The sequence below is a fragment of the Macaca fascicularis genome, chromosome 6 (assembly GCF_037993035.2).
Source record: "Macaca fascicularis isolate 582-1 chromosome 6, T2T-MFA8v1.1".
Lineage (NCBI taxonomy): Eukaryota > Metazoa > Chordata > Mammalia > Primates > Cercopithecidae > Macaca > Macaca fascicularis.
The window spans coordinates 32,836,631-32,851,067 of NC_088380.1; the positions used below are offsets into that span (position 1 = coordinate 32,836,631).

General features: G+C 46.6%; 2 protein-coding genes across 13 annotated transcripts in view; one reads left to right on the forward strand and one right to left on the reverse strand.

The window, feature by feature from the left end:
- The first annotated feature begins 631 nt into the window (after window positions 1-631).
- Window positions 632-1,097, forward strand: LOC102118116 (large ribosomal subunit protein eL27-like). The gene has a single exon (XM_045393425.3). It carries the CDS (start codon window positions 659-661, stop codon window positions 1,022-1,024), a length of 366 nt encoding a protein of 121 aa, XP_045249360.2. The 5' UTR covers window positions 632-658; the 3' UTR covers window positions 1,025-1,097.
- Window positions 1,098-6,404: 5,307 nt separating this feature from the next.
- The window catches only part of MTMR12 (myotubularin related protein 12), an 88,409-nt gene continuing 80,376 nt past the window's right edge, over window positions 6,405-14,437 (reverse strand). For 9 of the 12 annotated variants that reach the window (XM_073993263.1, XM_073993259.1, XM_073993264.1 and 6 more), the window contains 3 exons: window positions 13,327-13,488; window positions 12,536-12,595; window positions 6,405-9,950 (listed from right to left, as the gene is read on the reverse strand). In XM_073993263.1, the coding sequence (XP_073849364.1) occupies window positions 9,381-9,950; window positions 12,536-12,595; window positions 13,327-13,488 (792 nt within the window). In that variant the 3' untranslated portion in view covers window positions 6,405-9,380. The remainder of the gene's footprint in view (window positions 9,951-12,535; window positions 12,596-13,326; window positions 13,489-14,437) is intronic. The other 3 variants (XM_073993266.1, XM_005556652.4, XM_045393574.2) reach the window with 1 other exon arrangement.

Here is a 14,437-nt window from a genome sequence, read left to right on the forward strand (position 1 = left end):
TCAACTAATGGGAGAGGAGTTGTTGTCAGTACCCCAGCTTCCTCACTCTCCTGTGGGACTATTCCAAACATGCTCCACATGGTCTCTCGGGAGTCCCCAGGGGGCTGGCCCCAGTTGCCCACAGTAATCATTCGTTCATTACTGTATTTGTTATTCTTTGTTTTCCCTTTCTCCGTTCCCCATCATTTCACAGTCGTACCTGGAACACTGCCCAGATAAACCACTTGCACCTAAATCCTTGATCTAGAGCCTGCTTCTGGGGGAATCCAAAATAAGACATATAGACCTCAGGCAAAGAGCTCCTAGGCAGGAGCCATGGTGGACAGAAGGCCACCGGCAGAATTCATATGCCCTCAAGGAGGCCCCCAGATATAACCATGATTGAATATCCAGTAAATCAACTATAATGTAATTATGATAGCATTTCCAGTAAATCTGGTAGGAAGTCACAGATTGACCTAAGTCAACTTGGCCATTCGGCAATGGTGATATCCTTCTGGTGTCAGCAGTTAGAGGCAGGCAGGCTTACAGCTCCCTGCTTCCATCACCACCACCTCCTCAGCAGGGGTGTTTCACAATGACAGTGGGTGCCTTGGACTTTCGTTAACAGCCCCAAATTTCTGCCTTTTTGCTGTAGGCCCGAGTGGTTGGTGCCAAAATGGGCAAATTTATGAAACCTGGAAAGGTGGTGCTTGTCCTAGCTGGACGCTACTCTGGATGCAAAGCCGTCACTGTGAAGAGCAATGATGATGGCACCTCAGATCGCCCCTACAGCCATGCTCTGGTGGCTGGGATTGACCGCTATCCCCACAAAGTGACAGCTGCCATGGGCAAGAAGAAGATCGTCAAGAGGTCAAAGATCAAGTCTTTTGTGAAAGTTTATAACTACAATCACCTAATGCCCACAAGGTACTCTGAGGATATCCCCTTAGACAAAACAGTCGTCAATAAGGATGTCTGCAGAGACCCTGCTGTTAAACGCAAGGCCCGACGAGAGGCCAAGGTCAAGTTTGAAGAGATATGAGACAGGCAAGAACAAGTGGTTCTTTCAGAAGCTGCGGTTTTAGGTGCTTTGTTTTGGTCATTAAAAATTCAAAAGAAAAGAAAGTGTCGTATTTCCTGTTCTTAGACTTTGTGGAGGATTCCCACTCTCTGTCCTCAGGCCCCCACACAATACCTTGCATGAAAATTTTACTCTTAAGTTAGATACAGGCTGGGCGTGGTGGTTCACACCTGTAATCTTAGCACTTTGGAAGGCTGAGGCAGGTGGATCACTTGAGCTCAGCAGTTAGAGACCAGCCTAGGCAATATGGCAAAACCCTGTCTCTACTAAAAATACAAAAATTAGCCGGGCACAGTAGCACGAACCTATAGTCCCAGCTACTAGGGAGGCTGGGGTGGGAGGATCACTGGAGCCTGGGAGGCAGAAGTTGAGTGGGCCATGATTGTGCCACTGCACTCCAGCCTGGGTGAGAGACTAAGACCCTGTTTCAAAACAAAAACAAAAAGATGCAATGAGACAGCAGGACCAGCTAACCCTGCAGTCCGTCTGGTGATGTGGAGGGTTTTTAGGCCTCGTTCTCTGCTCTGGTGCATTTGTACTGCTGGGCCTGATGGATTTGTATATCCTGTAGGTGTAAGAGTGAGGCCTCTTTGATATTTCTAGCTAACCACATGTACCCACTCACTGCACCTTTGAAAGATGATTTTTAACATTCCATGTGCTGCTCAACAAACCTTCTGGGATAGATTTTGAAAACATTTGAAGTGCTTATGTAGCCACCTTTGGAACTTAGGTTCCTGTTTAGGATACTTCAAATGTTAATTGTTCCTGGGGTGGAGATTAAGTTTAAACACACACACACACACACACACACACACACACACACACACACCCCCCTCTGTTTACATGATGTATGTAAATGACCAAACACATACACAATAATAGCTCCATGCACTGAATATTTACATTATAATAGACACTTATCCTTAACCCTCCAGCTCTCCAGTGAGGTGGGTTCCGGGCATGGTGCCATTTTACTGATGAGGAAACGGAGATGGAGGGATGTTATCCTACAGTTTGTAAGCTGCAAAGCAGGGGTTCAGACTCAGACAGTCTGGCTTCAGAGAGCTAGAACGGGGCACGGAGGCTCATACCTCCAAACCCACCACTCTTGGAGGACAAGGCAGGAGGATCACTCAAGCTCAGAAGTTCAAGACTGGCCTGAGCAACATAGTGAGACTCCATTTCTACAAAATGGAGGTCAAGGCTGTAGTGAGCTGTCGTCACACCAGTGCACACCAGCCTCGGAAACAGAACAAGATCTGTCTCAAAAAAATGGTTTTTTTTTTTTTTTTTTTTGGCCAGGCGTGGTGGCTCACGCCTGTAATCCCAGCACTTTGGGAGGCCGAGGCGGGCGGGTCACGAGGTCAGGACATCGAGACCATCCTGGCTAACATGGTGAAGCCCCATCTCTACTAAAAATACAAAAAAAAAAAAAAAAAAAAAATTAGCCGGGCATGGTGGCAGGTGCCTGTAATCCCAGCTACTTGGGAGGTTGAGGCAGGAGAATGGCGTGAACCCGGGAGGCGGAGCTTGCAGTAAGCCAAGATCGCGCCACTGCACTCCAGCCAGGGCGACAGAGGGAGACACTGTCCAAAAAAAAAGTTTTTAAATTAAAAAATAGAAAGATTTGGCCGGGCGCGGTGGCTCAAGCCTGTAATCCCAGCACTTTGGGAGGCCGAGACGGGCGGATCACGAGGTTAGGATATCGAGACCATCCTGGCTAACACGGTGAAACCCCGTCTCTACTAAAAAATACAAAAAACTAGCCGGGCGTGGTGGCGGCGCCTGTAGTCCCAGCTACTCAGGAGGCTGAGGCAGGAGAATGGCGGGAACCCGGGAGGCGGAGCTTGCAGTGAGCTGAGATCCGGCCACCGCACTCCAGCCTGGGCGGCAGAGCAAGACTCCGTCTCAAAAAAAAAAAAAAAAAAAAAAAATAGAAAGATTTGGCCAGGTGCGATGGCCTATGCCTGTAATCCCAGCTCTTTGGGAGGCCAAGGCAGGTGGATCACTTGAGGTCAGAAGTTCAAGACCAGCCTGGTCAACAAGGCAAATCCCCGTCTCTACTAAAAATACACACCAAAACATTAGCCCGGTGAGGTGGCGGGCGCCTGTAATCCCAGCTACTCAAGAGGCTGAGGTGGGAGAATTGCTTGAACCTGGGAGGTGGAGGTTGCAGTGAGCCGAGATTGCGCCACTGCACTCCAGCCTGGGCGACAGAGTGAGACTCCATCTCAAAAAGAAAAAAAAAAAAAGATATACAATGCTACTATCTACCATCACTCCAGAACATTCCCTTGTGCCCCTTCCCAGTCCACCCCTGCCCCTCCCCTACCAATCTCTACTGTTTCCCCCCAACCCCACCCCACCCCCATCAGCCGGGGAGAGAGGAGAGGTCTTTTCCATCCTCTCCTGGAGGCTACTGCAGCAGCATTCCAAGCAGAGTCCTCAGGGTCCTTCCAAGGATGAAATGCCATCTGTCTGCATTCTTTTCTTTCCCAGGAATGGCATGCACTTGTGCCCCTTCAGTGCTGGGGATGAGTAAGCACGACATTCATTGTGCCTCAGACTTCTGCGAGGACAATTTGAAAAGTCCTCCATTCAGGATTTCATAAAAACATTCAGGTCCAGACAGCCCTTTATGAAACTGGCTAGCAAAACGAAAGTTTTTAAAAAACAAGTCCAAAAAGCTTACTGTGTGTTAACCTACAGATTATATATTGAAGAAAGCTTACTGTGCATATTTTCATATGATGACACACTTCATATCCTTTAATTGCTAAGGGCAGACAGTGTAATAGGGGATTTAAAAAGAAAAGAACCTGGGTCTGAACCACAAAACAAGCTGAGATGCCTGTTTTTAGACATAAAACCACTCAAATTACTTTTCAATATATGATATTTAAAACCCTGATTTTGCACTACCCACAGCTAGCCTGGTTATCAACAAACTCAAGTGTAGGCACTTGGACACGTCCCTGGTTACACTGGAACCCGCGGTACAAACAGGGTCTTGCCTCTCCCACCCTCCTGCTAGTACTTTTCAGGGTGTTGTGTGTGTGTGTGTGTGTGTGTGTGTGTAAGGTGGACCCAATAAGGCCATGCATCTCTATAGATCTTGTATCTGCTGCATGCTCAGCCCCAAATTGTCCTGCCCCAGGGACGCCTTTATAAATAATCTAGAGCCACAGTGGGACACAAGCCCAGCTCAGAAAACAGGCTTTTTTATTTTTATTTTTTTTATTGTTTTTGAGACAGAGTCTTGCTCTGTTGCCCAGGCTCGAGTGCAGTGGTGTGATCTGGGCTCACTGCAAGCTCTGCCTCCCGGGTTCACGCCATTCTCCTGCCTCAGCCTCCTGAGTAGCTGGGACAACAGGTGTCCACCACCACGCCTGGCTAACTTTTTGTATTTTTAGTAGAGATGGGGTTTCACCGTGTTAGCCAGGATGGTCTCGATGTCCTGACCTCGTGATCCGCCCACCTCGGCCTCCCAAAGTGCTGGATTACAGGTGTGAGCCACTGTGCCTGGCCAGAAAACAGGCTTTAGATAGGACCCCCTCTGCCCCCAACTCCCTTAATGATAGGGGGCATGAAGGCACAGGGGCTAATTCCCGACAGGAACCGACCCCCCACCCTGTTTCACATTGGACGGAGAATGTTCCACTCTTTACTCCCCAAGTCCCTCCATGCCCTCACCTGGACATCAAGGAACAAGTAAAATCAAGAGTGAGAGACAGCTGAGTCCACCAAAAGTACAAGAGCTAAACACATGTGGAAAATAAGACAAGAAGCTGCTAAACTCTACAGTCACAACCACTACTTGGGAATTTAATACAAGCACCAAAGCAGCAAAACATCTGAAAAGCACATGGCATTCATGAGCGCTTATTAAATTCCAAGGATGTCTCAGAGCTAGCTTTCTGGACATAGTAGTGCGGGCCTGGCCAGATAGGAAAGGGGGATGGGGACAAGCAGCAGAGTCAGAAGCCTCCTCTGTAGGTAGGAAAGGTCAAAGAAATATGAGCCTTGTTTCTCAGAACATACAAAGTGCTATGTCTCAATCTAGTTAAGCATTAAACAAAACGAGTTAGAAACAAATCCTACTCTCATAAGCCATCTCACCCTGTGCTCGCTCACTTATCCTCTCTGGAAGCAAAAACAAAGCCTTTTTCTATCTTTCATGGTTTAAATGAAACCAGAGATGGTTTAAATGTACTCAGATCTCTTCCAGCAATTCTTATTCCGGAGTAACAGAATTCTAATTTTACAGACCCCCACAAAAAGCAAAGAGGTAATAATACTTCAGGATTTTTAAAAACTCTTTTCTTTTAATCACCCTATCCCCACCCTATTTTTTCTTCAGCATTGTATCATCACCCAGGATTTTTATTTTTATTTTTCCAGACAGAGCCCTTCTCTGTTGTCCGGGCTGGAGTGCAATGGCACGATCTTGGCTCACTGCAACCTCCGCCTCTCAGGTTCAAGTGATTCTCCTGCCTCATCCTCCTGAGTAGTTGGGATCATAGGCATGCGCCACCACACCCAGCTAATTTTATTTTTTTAGTAGAGACAGGGTTTCACCATGTTGGCCAGGGTGGTCTTGAACTCCCGACACTTCAGGTGATCCGCTCGCCTTGGCCTCCCAAAGTGCTGGGATTACAGGCATGAGCCACCGCGCCTGGCTATATGTTTTATTTTTACTTTAGATGCAGAGGGTACATGTGCAGATTTATTACATGGGTATATTGCGTGATGCTGAAGTTTGGGCTTCAATTGAACCCATCATTCAAACGGTGAACATAGTACCCAATAGGTAGTTTTTCAGCCCTTCCCCGACTCCATCCCCGTTTTGAGTCCCGTGTCTGTTGTTCTCATTTTTATGTCCAATACCCAGTGTTTAGTTTCCACTTAGGAGAACATTCAGTATTTGGTTTTCTGTTTCTGCATTAATTCACTTAGGATAATGGACTCCAGCTGCATCCATGTTGCTGCAAAGGACATGATTCCGTTCTTTTTTATGGCTGTATAGTATCCCATGGTGTATATGTACCACATTTTCCTGATCCAATCCATCGCTGATGGGCACCTGGGTTGATTCCATGTCTTTGCTATTGTGAATAGTGCTGTGATATACATGTAACTGCAAATCACCTCAGATTTTAAATATTTGTTTGGCTATTGGTTCCCACCACCAAAACTCCCTGTGCCCCACAAGAACACAAACTCCACTCTTCACTGCTGTCCCCACTGGCCCTGACAAATACCCAGTACATGCTCAATATTTCCTGAAAGAATGAAAGGGATTACTCCATGTGTTATACCAACCACACCAAGTACGGCATTGCTTGTAAATTGTGCTTTAATTTCTGCAATCAGATATGATGCAGTGAGATACAAGTAAAAACTTTCATTGTGCATCCAGAAAATACAAAGCACATGGATACAGGTTTAGCTCAGCAGCTTATTCCCTTATAAAGAAAAAGGTTTTGAATTTAATTAAAGTTAGTTTATCTTCAGTGTAAAAACCTGGAGGTATAAACAAACTCAAGATAATTATATACAGTAAATTCTTTTACATTTCCAAACTTGCACAGTACAGCATTTTAAACAAAGTAAATGGTCTCATTTCACCTTTCACTGTTAAGCATAATCCACATCCCAATCTCGGATAAAAATTTCACAATATATAAACCCACTGAGAATTCTGTACACAAATACAAGTTATAGAAATCTGATTTCAAATATAAATACAAAAATTGTCATGACCTTACACGTTACAACAGCTTATTTTTCTATTGTAATTTTTAAAAAATCATAGAAAAATATTTCAATGCACATTCAACTGCTATGACAAAGGCCATGACCTTGTGCCTTTAAACCATACTTTGTAGAGTGTAAAGCATCACACCGGGCATTTTTGGAATGAAAATTACGAAGCCTGAAGAGGCTACTGTATAAATATTCATGTTATAATGTGGTAACAAAAATAGCTCCATAGCATATTTGGGAGGCAATGGGGCAGAGAAGGAAGTGGAGGTTAGTGCTAATTTAAGAAGGCCTACAGAATGTATGTGAAGGTAGCTAAGGAACTAGTTAGTGTATTTTAAAATCCCTATCGCAAGCCTAACACTGACCTTGCTAGTAACTCTTAAGGCAATCAAGACGGAACATGTGTTTGGCCCCTAGATGCACGAATCCTCCTCTCCCCTCAACCTTTGTTCATCTTAACAGACCAACTTGGCTCCTGCACTAATACGGAGTGGGGAGAACAGCAAAACAAGTCACCGTATGCACAAAAGACAATTCAGTGCAAACCTAGAAACTCCTCCTAGTCAACAGTTCCCAATTTTCTTTGTTTGGGACGAGGTCTTGCTCCATCACCCAGGCTGGAGTGCAGTGGCACGATCTTAGCTCCGCCTCCCGGACTCACGGGATCCTCCCACCTCAGCCTCTCAAGTAGCTGGGACTACAGGCATGCGCCACCACACCCGGCTACTTTTTGTTTTAGTAGAGATGGGGTTTTGCCATGTTGCCCAGGCTGGTCTCGAACACCTAGGCTCAAGCAATTTGCCCGCTTCAACCTCCCAAAGTGCTGGGATTACAGGCGTGAGCCACCACGCCTGGCCTCAAATTTTCTTATTGCCCTTGAGTAACTGAAAGCTTTTCTGGACGGGCACAGTGGCTCACGCCTGTAATTTCAGCACTTTGGGAAGCCGAGGCGGACGGATCACGAGGTCAGAGATTGAGACCATCCTGGCTAACAAGGTGAAACCCCATCTCTACTAAAAATACAGAAAACTAGCCGGGCGAGGTGGCGGGCGCCTGTGGTCCCAGCTACTCGGGAGGCTGAGGCAGGAGAATGGCGTGAACTCGGGAGGCGGAGCTTGCAGTGAGCCGAGATCTTGCCGCTGCACTCCAGCCTGGGCGACAGAGCCAGACTCTGTCTCAAAAAAAAAAAAGAAAATTTTTCTAAACATGTAACATTCAAATTGGGATCCATACTGAAAAGCAAATATATGTAAAAAGGCAAACATTCAATTTAAAACATTCTAATGAGTTTTGGTTTCTTCCTCTTTTATGGGATTTGACAGGGTTCCACTGAGAACAAAAAAATCAAAAAAACAAAAACAAAAACAAAAAAACACTGCTCCTTACATACAAAGTACACTTTCCTGCATTAAAAAGAAAAAAAATATATGTATGTGTGTGTGTGTGTGTATATATATATATAATTTAGACAGCAGATCCAAGAAGGTGACCAGGCATAGTCAAGTTTCTTCTATGGCTTTTAAAATCACTGAGGTATCATATGATAATCATCACTTCTGATACTTATGTTTAAACTGCTTTCCTATGAAAGCCACATTCAAAAGTGACCCAATCCCATCAGTCCATAAAGGTGAAAGAATGTGAGGAACTTGGCTCAGGGGTTGCGGCAGAAAACCGCAATCACAAGTGCTCCAAATCCTCAGCAGGCAAGTAGAAAAAGGCGAAGCGATTTGTTCCAAACAACGAGAGACTCCAGAGGAATGGAAGCTCCTCAGGAAGGATGTCAGGCAAAGAAACAGATCCCCACAGCGTAACCAAGAGGTTTGGCAATGAGACACTGGGACTACGCGCACCAAGGCAGGGAGTGCAGAGGGACAGCGGCGAGTGGTGTGGAGCAGGCGGAAGAAGACCTGGGGCTGGCAGCACAGAAAAGAGGGTGGTGGCTGACTAGCCCCCACCCACAGGCAAAGCATCAGGATGGATGACACCAGTGGAACTTCCCAGCTGTTTTACAGGCAAAGGGGCATAGAAAGAAAAAATGTGATGGTTTAAGTAAATGCCACACATCTTAATACCTCTATCTGAATCTTCAACTCGCCATACAAATACGTAAAGCTGAACTTGCTTCTATAATTGAGATGGGTTACACAGAAACTTACTATTTCCAATGACTGGATAAATTATCTTGGCACAAAGAGGGTCTGAAGAAAGTATCAAGTCCAAGAATATCTTACTGAAGCCCTTTCTGGTAAACTGGCCATTGCACGCTCTGTATAATACTTAGGCATCAGAAAACGGCCACAACCCTATCACGGGTCAAGTAATAATTCCTTCCAATTAATAATACTACAGATGCAGTTTCAATTGCATAGTCTTTTAGAACCATGAAACGATAATGAGAGCCACCTCTTTTCCCGAAGGCCCAGCTTTACTCCAACGGAGTGCCGGGCTAAGGACCCGGCCAGCATTAGCTGCTGCGTGACATGAATCCGGGGATCAGCTGTCCCAATCTCCCACATTCCTCTTTCACAGTCACTCAACAAACAGGTCACACGTCCCCTAGGTCCACGAACTCATCTTCTCGTTTGGCCAAATCGTCTTCATCTCCCAAAGCTTTCCAGCCACTGGTGGGTAAGACCGGCTTAGAGGAATGTCGCTGGAGCAGAGCGAAAGGAAACAAAGAGGACAGGCGGGCAGAGTTCCTCAGCAGGCAGGGGGCCTCAGCCTGGGGGGCCTGCTGGCTGTGGTGTCTCTCGTCGATCTTCTCTTGTAAACTCTGGACTTCCTCTATCATTTCCAAGAGTTTGCTCATAGTGGCCACTCGGCTACCACCTAGGATTTGGGCTTCTGGAATCCAGCGCAGGTAGCGCTGGGCCCACACTTTGATTTCGGGCCCCTCAATATGCGGTAACAACAAACCATGGTAGTCAGTGGGCTTGCTATGCCAGCTGTCATAGAACTCTCGAAAGTTGTCTTGGAGTTCATCAGAAGAATTAATAAGTTTGCTAATTCTCTTGCCCAGAAGGTTTTTAATCAAATGATCTGTTTCTTCCCTGAAAAATCCTCTTTTGGGAGATGACTTAGATTGCGTAAGTGGCAAAGAAAGTTGTCGTTGATGCTTTGAGAGGAAACAAATTAAAATCGCTGGTTAACATCACAGGCACAGTTAACAGTTGTTACCATAAAAAACAGAGCATAACCCTGCTTTAACAAGTTCCAAGAGACATCAGCGTTGCCATGTGAATGCACACTCATTAACACACGGTGACATCCAGAGGTGGAGTGTTCCTGTGTATTCTCATGGTGCACACTGTACCAGAAACCAATGGGAAAGCAGGTGCATGTGGCAGCTGTGCAGAAAGGCATGCTGGGACAGAGAAAGGAGCTTTCAGTGCCCTCCTCCTCTGTCACAGGAGCTCCACAGGACACAAAGTACTTCTGAAAAAGCTGTTGAACTGAAGATAGTTTAATGATTGAGAGGAACTTGTGGCTCAGGCCTATTTGTGTTCTAAAGGGAAAAAGATGTTTCCTCTTTGAGAACTTTCAGGCTGTTAACCACTACAATCTTCTCAACAACTGCAAGCAGGCACTGCTGACTACCAGAAGATGGTATCGCATGGGTGAAATAGCAGCTTATCAGACATCCAGTGGGAGTTTAAGCCTAAGTCATAAAGATTCTTTTAGATAAAGAAAACAGGCAGGTGAGAGCAAAGAAATTTGATGAGCCAGCTAAGTTGACCAGATTTGTCTGGCAACCTGCAAGGAGTAGAAAATGTGAGAACATTTTCACATTTTCCTATTTCCCCCCTTGGTAATTATCTCTGTGGCCAGAGCAGAGTACTATATTTGGGGGTGCACTGTGAAAGGGTTGTGAGGCTGGGCACAGTAGCTCATGCCTGTAATCCTAGCACTTTGGGAGACCGAGGCAGGCAGATCACCTGAGGCCAGGAGTTCAAGACCAACCTGGCCAAAATGGCAAAACCCCATCTCCACTAAAAATACAAAAAAATTAGCAGGGTGTGGTGGTGGGCACCTGAGGCTGAGGGAGGAGAACTGCTTGAACCCAGGAGGCAGAGGCTGCAGTGAGCCGAGATCATGCCATTGCACTCCAGCCTGGGCAATGAGTGAAACTCCGACTCAAAAAAAAAAAAAAAGAAAGAAAGGGTTATGAAAGATGGATGTGGTCAGAAGGTCATGAGGGTTCCCCAGTGCTCAAATGAGAAGTAAAAAAACATGGGGAGAAGCTGTTTGTCCAGCTCTTTTGCTCCTATTCATTTGAAGAAGAGATAACAACTTAACTTTCAGGCTTGCTCTAACTCTAACATATTTCCAGCAGTGTTTCTTCCTTGTAAAAAAATATTCTTTATTGTAAAGAAAATTATTACCTTATTATGAAATATGGAATAAAAATATTAAAAAGAAAGCAAAACCATCCACAAGACCACAACTCGGAGGTGACCAGGATTTGACTTTCCATCCAGGCTCAGGAGAGATGAAGGCCAGGATTCAGTGGCCTCTCTTTTCTCCATCGTGAAGATGTGCCAGGCAGGGCAGGGACTACACTGAACCGTCACCCAGTGCTTCCTGCCTGCTTGGTTCTGTGCTCAGTACTCACATTCACTGAGCACATCATTCTCCAAGTCATCATCATTGCCCCATTTTACAAGTGAGGAAACTAAGGCACAGGGGTAAGCAATCTGCCGAAGGCACTGCTGCTCAGTGCCAAAGGTGATGGTTCAAATAGTCTGGCTCCAGAGCCTGGGCTCTCTACTGAGCTCTCCTTGGTTATGGAAGCCCCCTTCTATCTCCTAAGCGAAAAGAGTACTCAAGAGCAGCTGACATGCCAGCAGCTCCGCAGGCCAAAGCCTGGCCTGGGCCTGCGGCTGACACCGAGGCTGCACACTGAAATGGGTCCCTCCCTGTGTGGCATTCGCATGGCAGCACCACATGCTGCTCAGCCCCTGCTTCCTCGGAGTCTCTGCAGAACTTCCCCCAGGCCACCAGGCTGCTCAACGCGTCGCCCCACCTGATATCTGGTCTTCTTACCCAAAGGCTTCAAGGCTTCTTTTCGCCCCCGTCCCAACTGTGATTTAGCTATTTCGACCTGAAATTCTCCACCCCTTCAGCTCAGTCCTTTCCCACCTGCCAACTCCTGGAGCTCAGGCTGTCTGTCTCTATCTCCCAAGGAAAAGAGATGATTAGAAAAGCCCGGTCTGAGGACAGACATGAAATCCATTATTGGAAGGGAGAGCCTCAGGTTCTCCCCTATAAAACAAGGGGTTGTCCTCGCTGTCTCTGAGGTCCCCTGCCACTCTGGCACAGGGCAGTTTCTGTGGTGTCAATCCGGCGCTCATGAGAATGTGCATGCAGCCACCAGGGGGCACAACACACTGAAGAAAAACCGATTTCTGGCCGAGCTGTTCTGGGGCTCAGGGCAATTCTGGTCAAACTAGCAGGAGACGCTCATCAGAAAGGGGAAACTCCACCCTGGGCCTGCGGCCCCTAAAAGGGCAGAGTGGCCGTTCTGAGTCGTTCAGCAGCCAATATTGTCTCTGCTGGCCGTAGCTCACCCAGGTCCCCAGTCCTCTTTAGAATGGAACCAACTCTGACACCAGAAAGGGCCAGGCTTTCTGAAGCCCCTCCAGATCAGGCAGGATAAGGATGGCATGGAGAAAGCAGTGACATGCGTCGACTTGGACTTACCATCACTGCTCTCTCTTTTGTGGACTCTGTGAGGGAGAAATTCTGGGTCTGAAGACAGAGCTAGGAAATGTCAGTTAAATAATTCATCAGTTAGGCAACTTTGGGATTATCAACTAAAATGAGTTTCTGACATTTGTGGTTCATAGCATAGGTCAGCAAACTGGCCACCCCTCAGGCCAAATCTGGACTGGCGCCTGTTCTCGTAAACACTGGAACACAGCTATGCCTACTTGTTCGCCTACTAAGGCTCCTTTTTTTTTTTTTTTTTTTAAGTAAAGGAAAAAAGAATGGCTACTCCATGGGCAGAGCAGCCTAAGGCTTCTTTTGTACTACAACAGTAGAGGGGTACTTGTGACAGAGACTTTGCAGCCCTTGACAGAAAGAGTTGTGCAACCCGTGGTTTACAGGCACAGCTCATTAAGAAAAGTCTTACTATTTATTATAATAAATGAACTGGTACTGGCCAAGTAAAACCCACACATTCAGTGTTCCTTTTACTCTACTAACACACACACACAGGCAGGACAAGAGGTACGATTCCATGGAGTATGACCAGGGCAGCAGCATCCACTGTGACATTTGGCAAATGGCCCTGTTGCACCAGGGCAAAGGTGATTTGCTGAAAGCAAAGGATTCTAATGGTCCTTGACAATTTGACCATCACAAGTTTCGACTCTGCAGACCGCTTTGAGGGGAGAACATGCTGGCAGACAGAATCCATAAGTATCTTTTATCACTACATGCATGGGGTCTGGGCAGCTGAACGGGGTTTAGACATGTGGACATCTTACTTTGAAGCGCATTCCTTTCCGTTGGCCTTTGTCCAGTTTTGGCTTTTCCACATAGAGAGGGTTTTTGAGCAATGTCTGGGCTTTGGGTTCAAACTGCACCGACCAATCCCACACGGTGAGCAGATTCAAAGGCTTGCTTTGTGTATCCTGGCCTTCTCTACCCTGCCAAAACAAGCACAGGTCACGCTGTCTTCCAGGGAGGGCTGAGGAAGGCAAACACATACTTTTGGACACAGGCACCAGGAAGTGTGCTCCTGCCCTGCCCTGAGAATGAAGAATCGTAGGCACTTCATTTTTACAGGCTGAGGCTACCTGTGGTTATTCGCTACAAGCTTTTGGTGGGAGAGAAGTGCAAGAACAAGGACACTTCCTTTCCAGCAGTCTACACACCAGCCGCTGTGCTGGGTGCTTCCACAGCCTCGCGAGGTAACTGGTGCTTTTCCAATTTTACATTTGAGGAAACCAAGGCTCAGAAAACTGAACTGCCTAAGGTCATGAAGCTGGTGAGTCACAAGGCTGGGCTCTGAAAGCAGGGCTGTTGCTCCTACTTCACTGGGGGATTTGGTAATCCTCCCAGCTCAAGGAAACCCTGTACCCCTCAGGAGGCTGCTCAGAAGCACTGAGATTATCTAATTGGGGGCACAGCCCAGGAGGGGCCAAAAGGGTTAAGATGGAAGGAAAAGCCTAGCTTCCCTGCTCTGCTGGTCCCCATTCTTTTACAGAGGAATTCCAGGCACCAGGCAAACAGATGGGAGGACATCTGGTCTGACTGTCTTTAAAACAGACAGCTTTGAATTTTGCTTAATTCCCCAGCTTCAACACTTGCTTCTAGCTCCAATATTTACCATGTGACCACAGGTGAGTTACTTATCCTTTTTTTGCCTCAGCTTCCTCCAGGATAATAAAAATGCATATGCCATAGGGTGCTGTAAGGATTAATACCTAAGAAAGTCTTAGAACAATGCTTGGTATATAGTGTTCAGTATCTTTTTTTTTTTGAGATGGAGTCTTGCTCTGTCGCCCAGGCTGGAGTGCAGTGGCCGGATCTCAGCTCACTGCAAGCTCCGCCTCCCAGGTTCACACCATTCTCCTGCCTCAGCCTCCCAAGTAG

What these genes read in the sequence shown, in the direction of transcription:
- LOC102118116 (XM_045393425.3), top strand. Translation starts at nt 659, where the DNA reads ATGGGCAAATTTATGAAACCTGGAAAGGTGGTGCTTGTCCTAGCTGGA.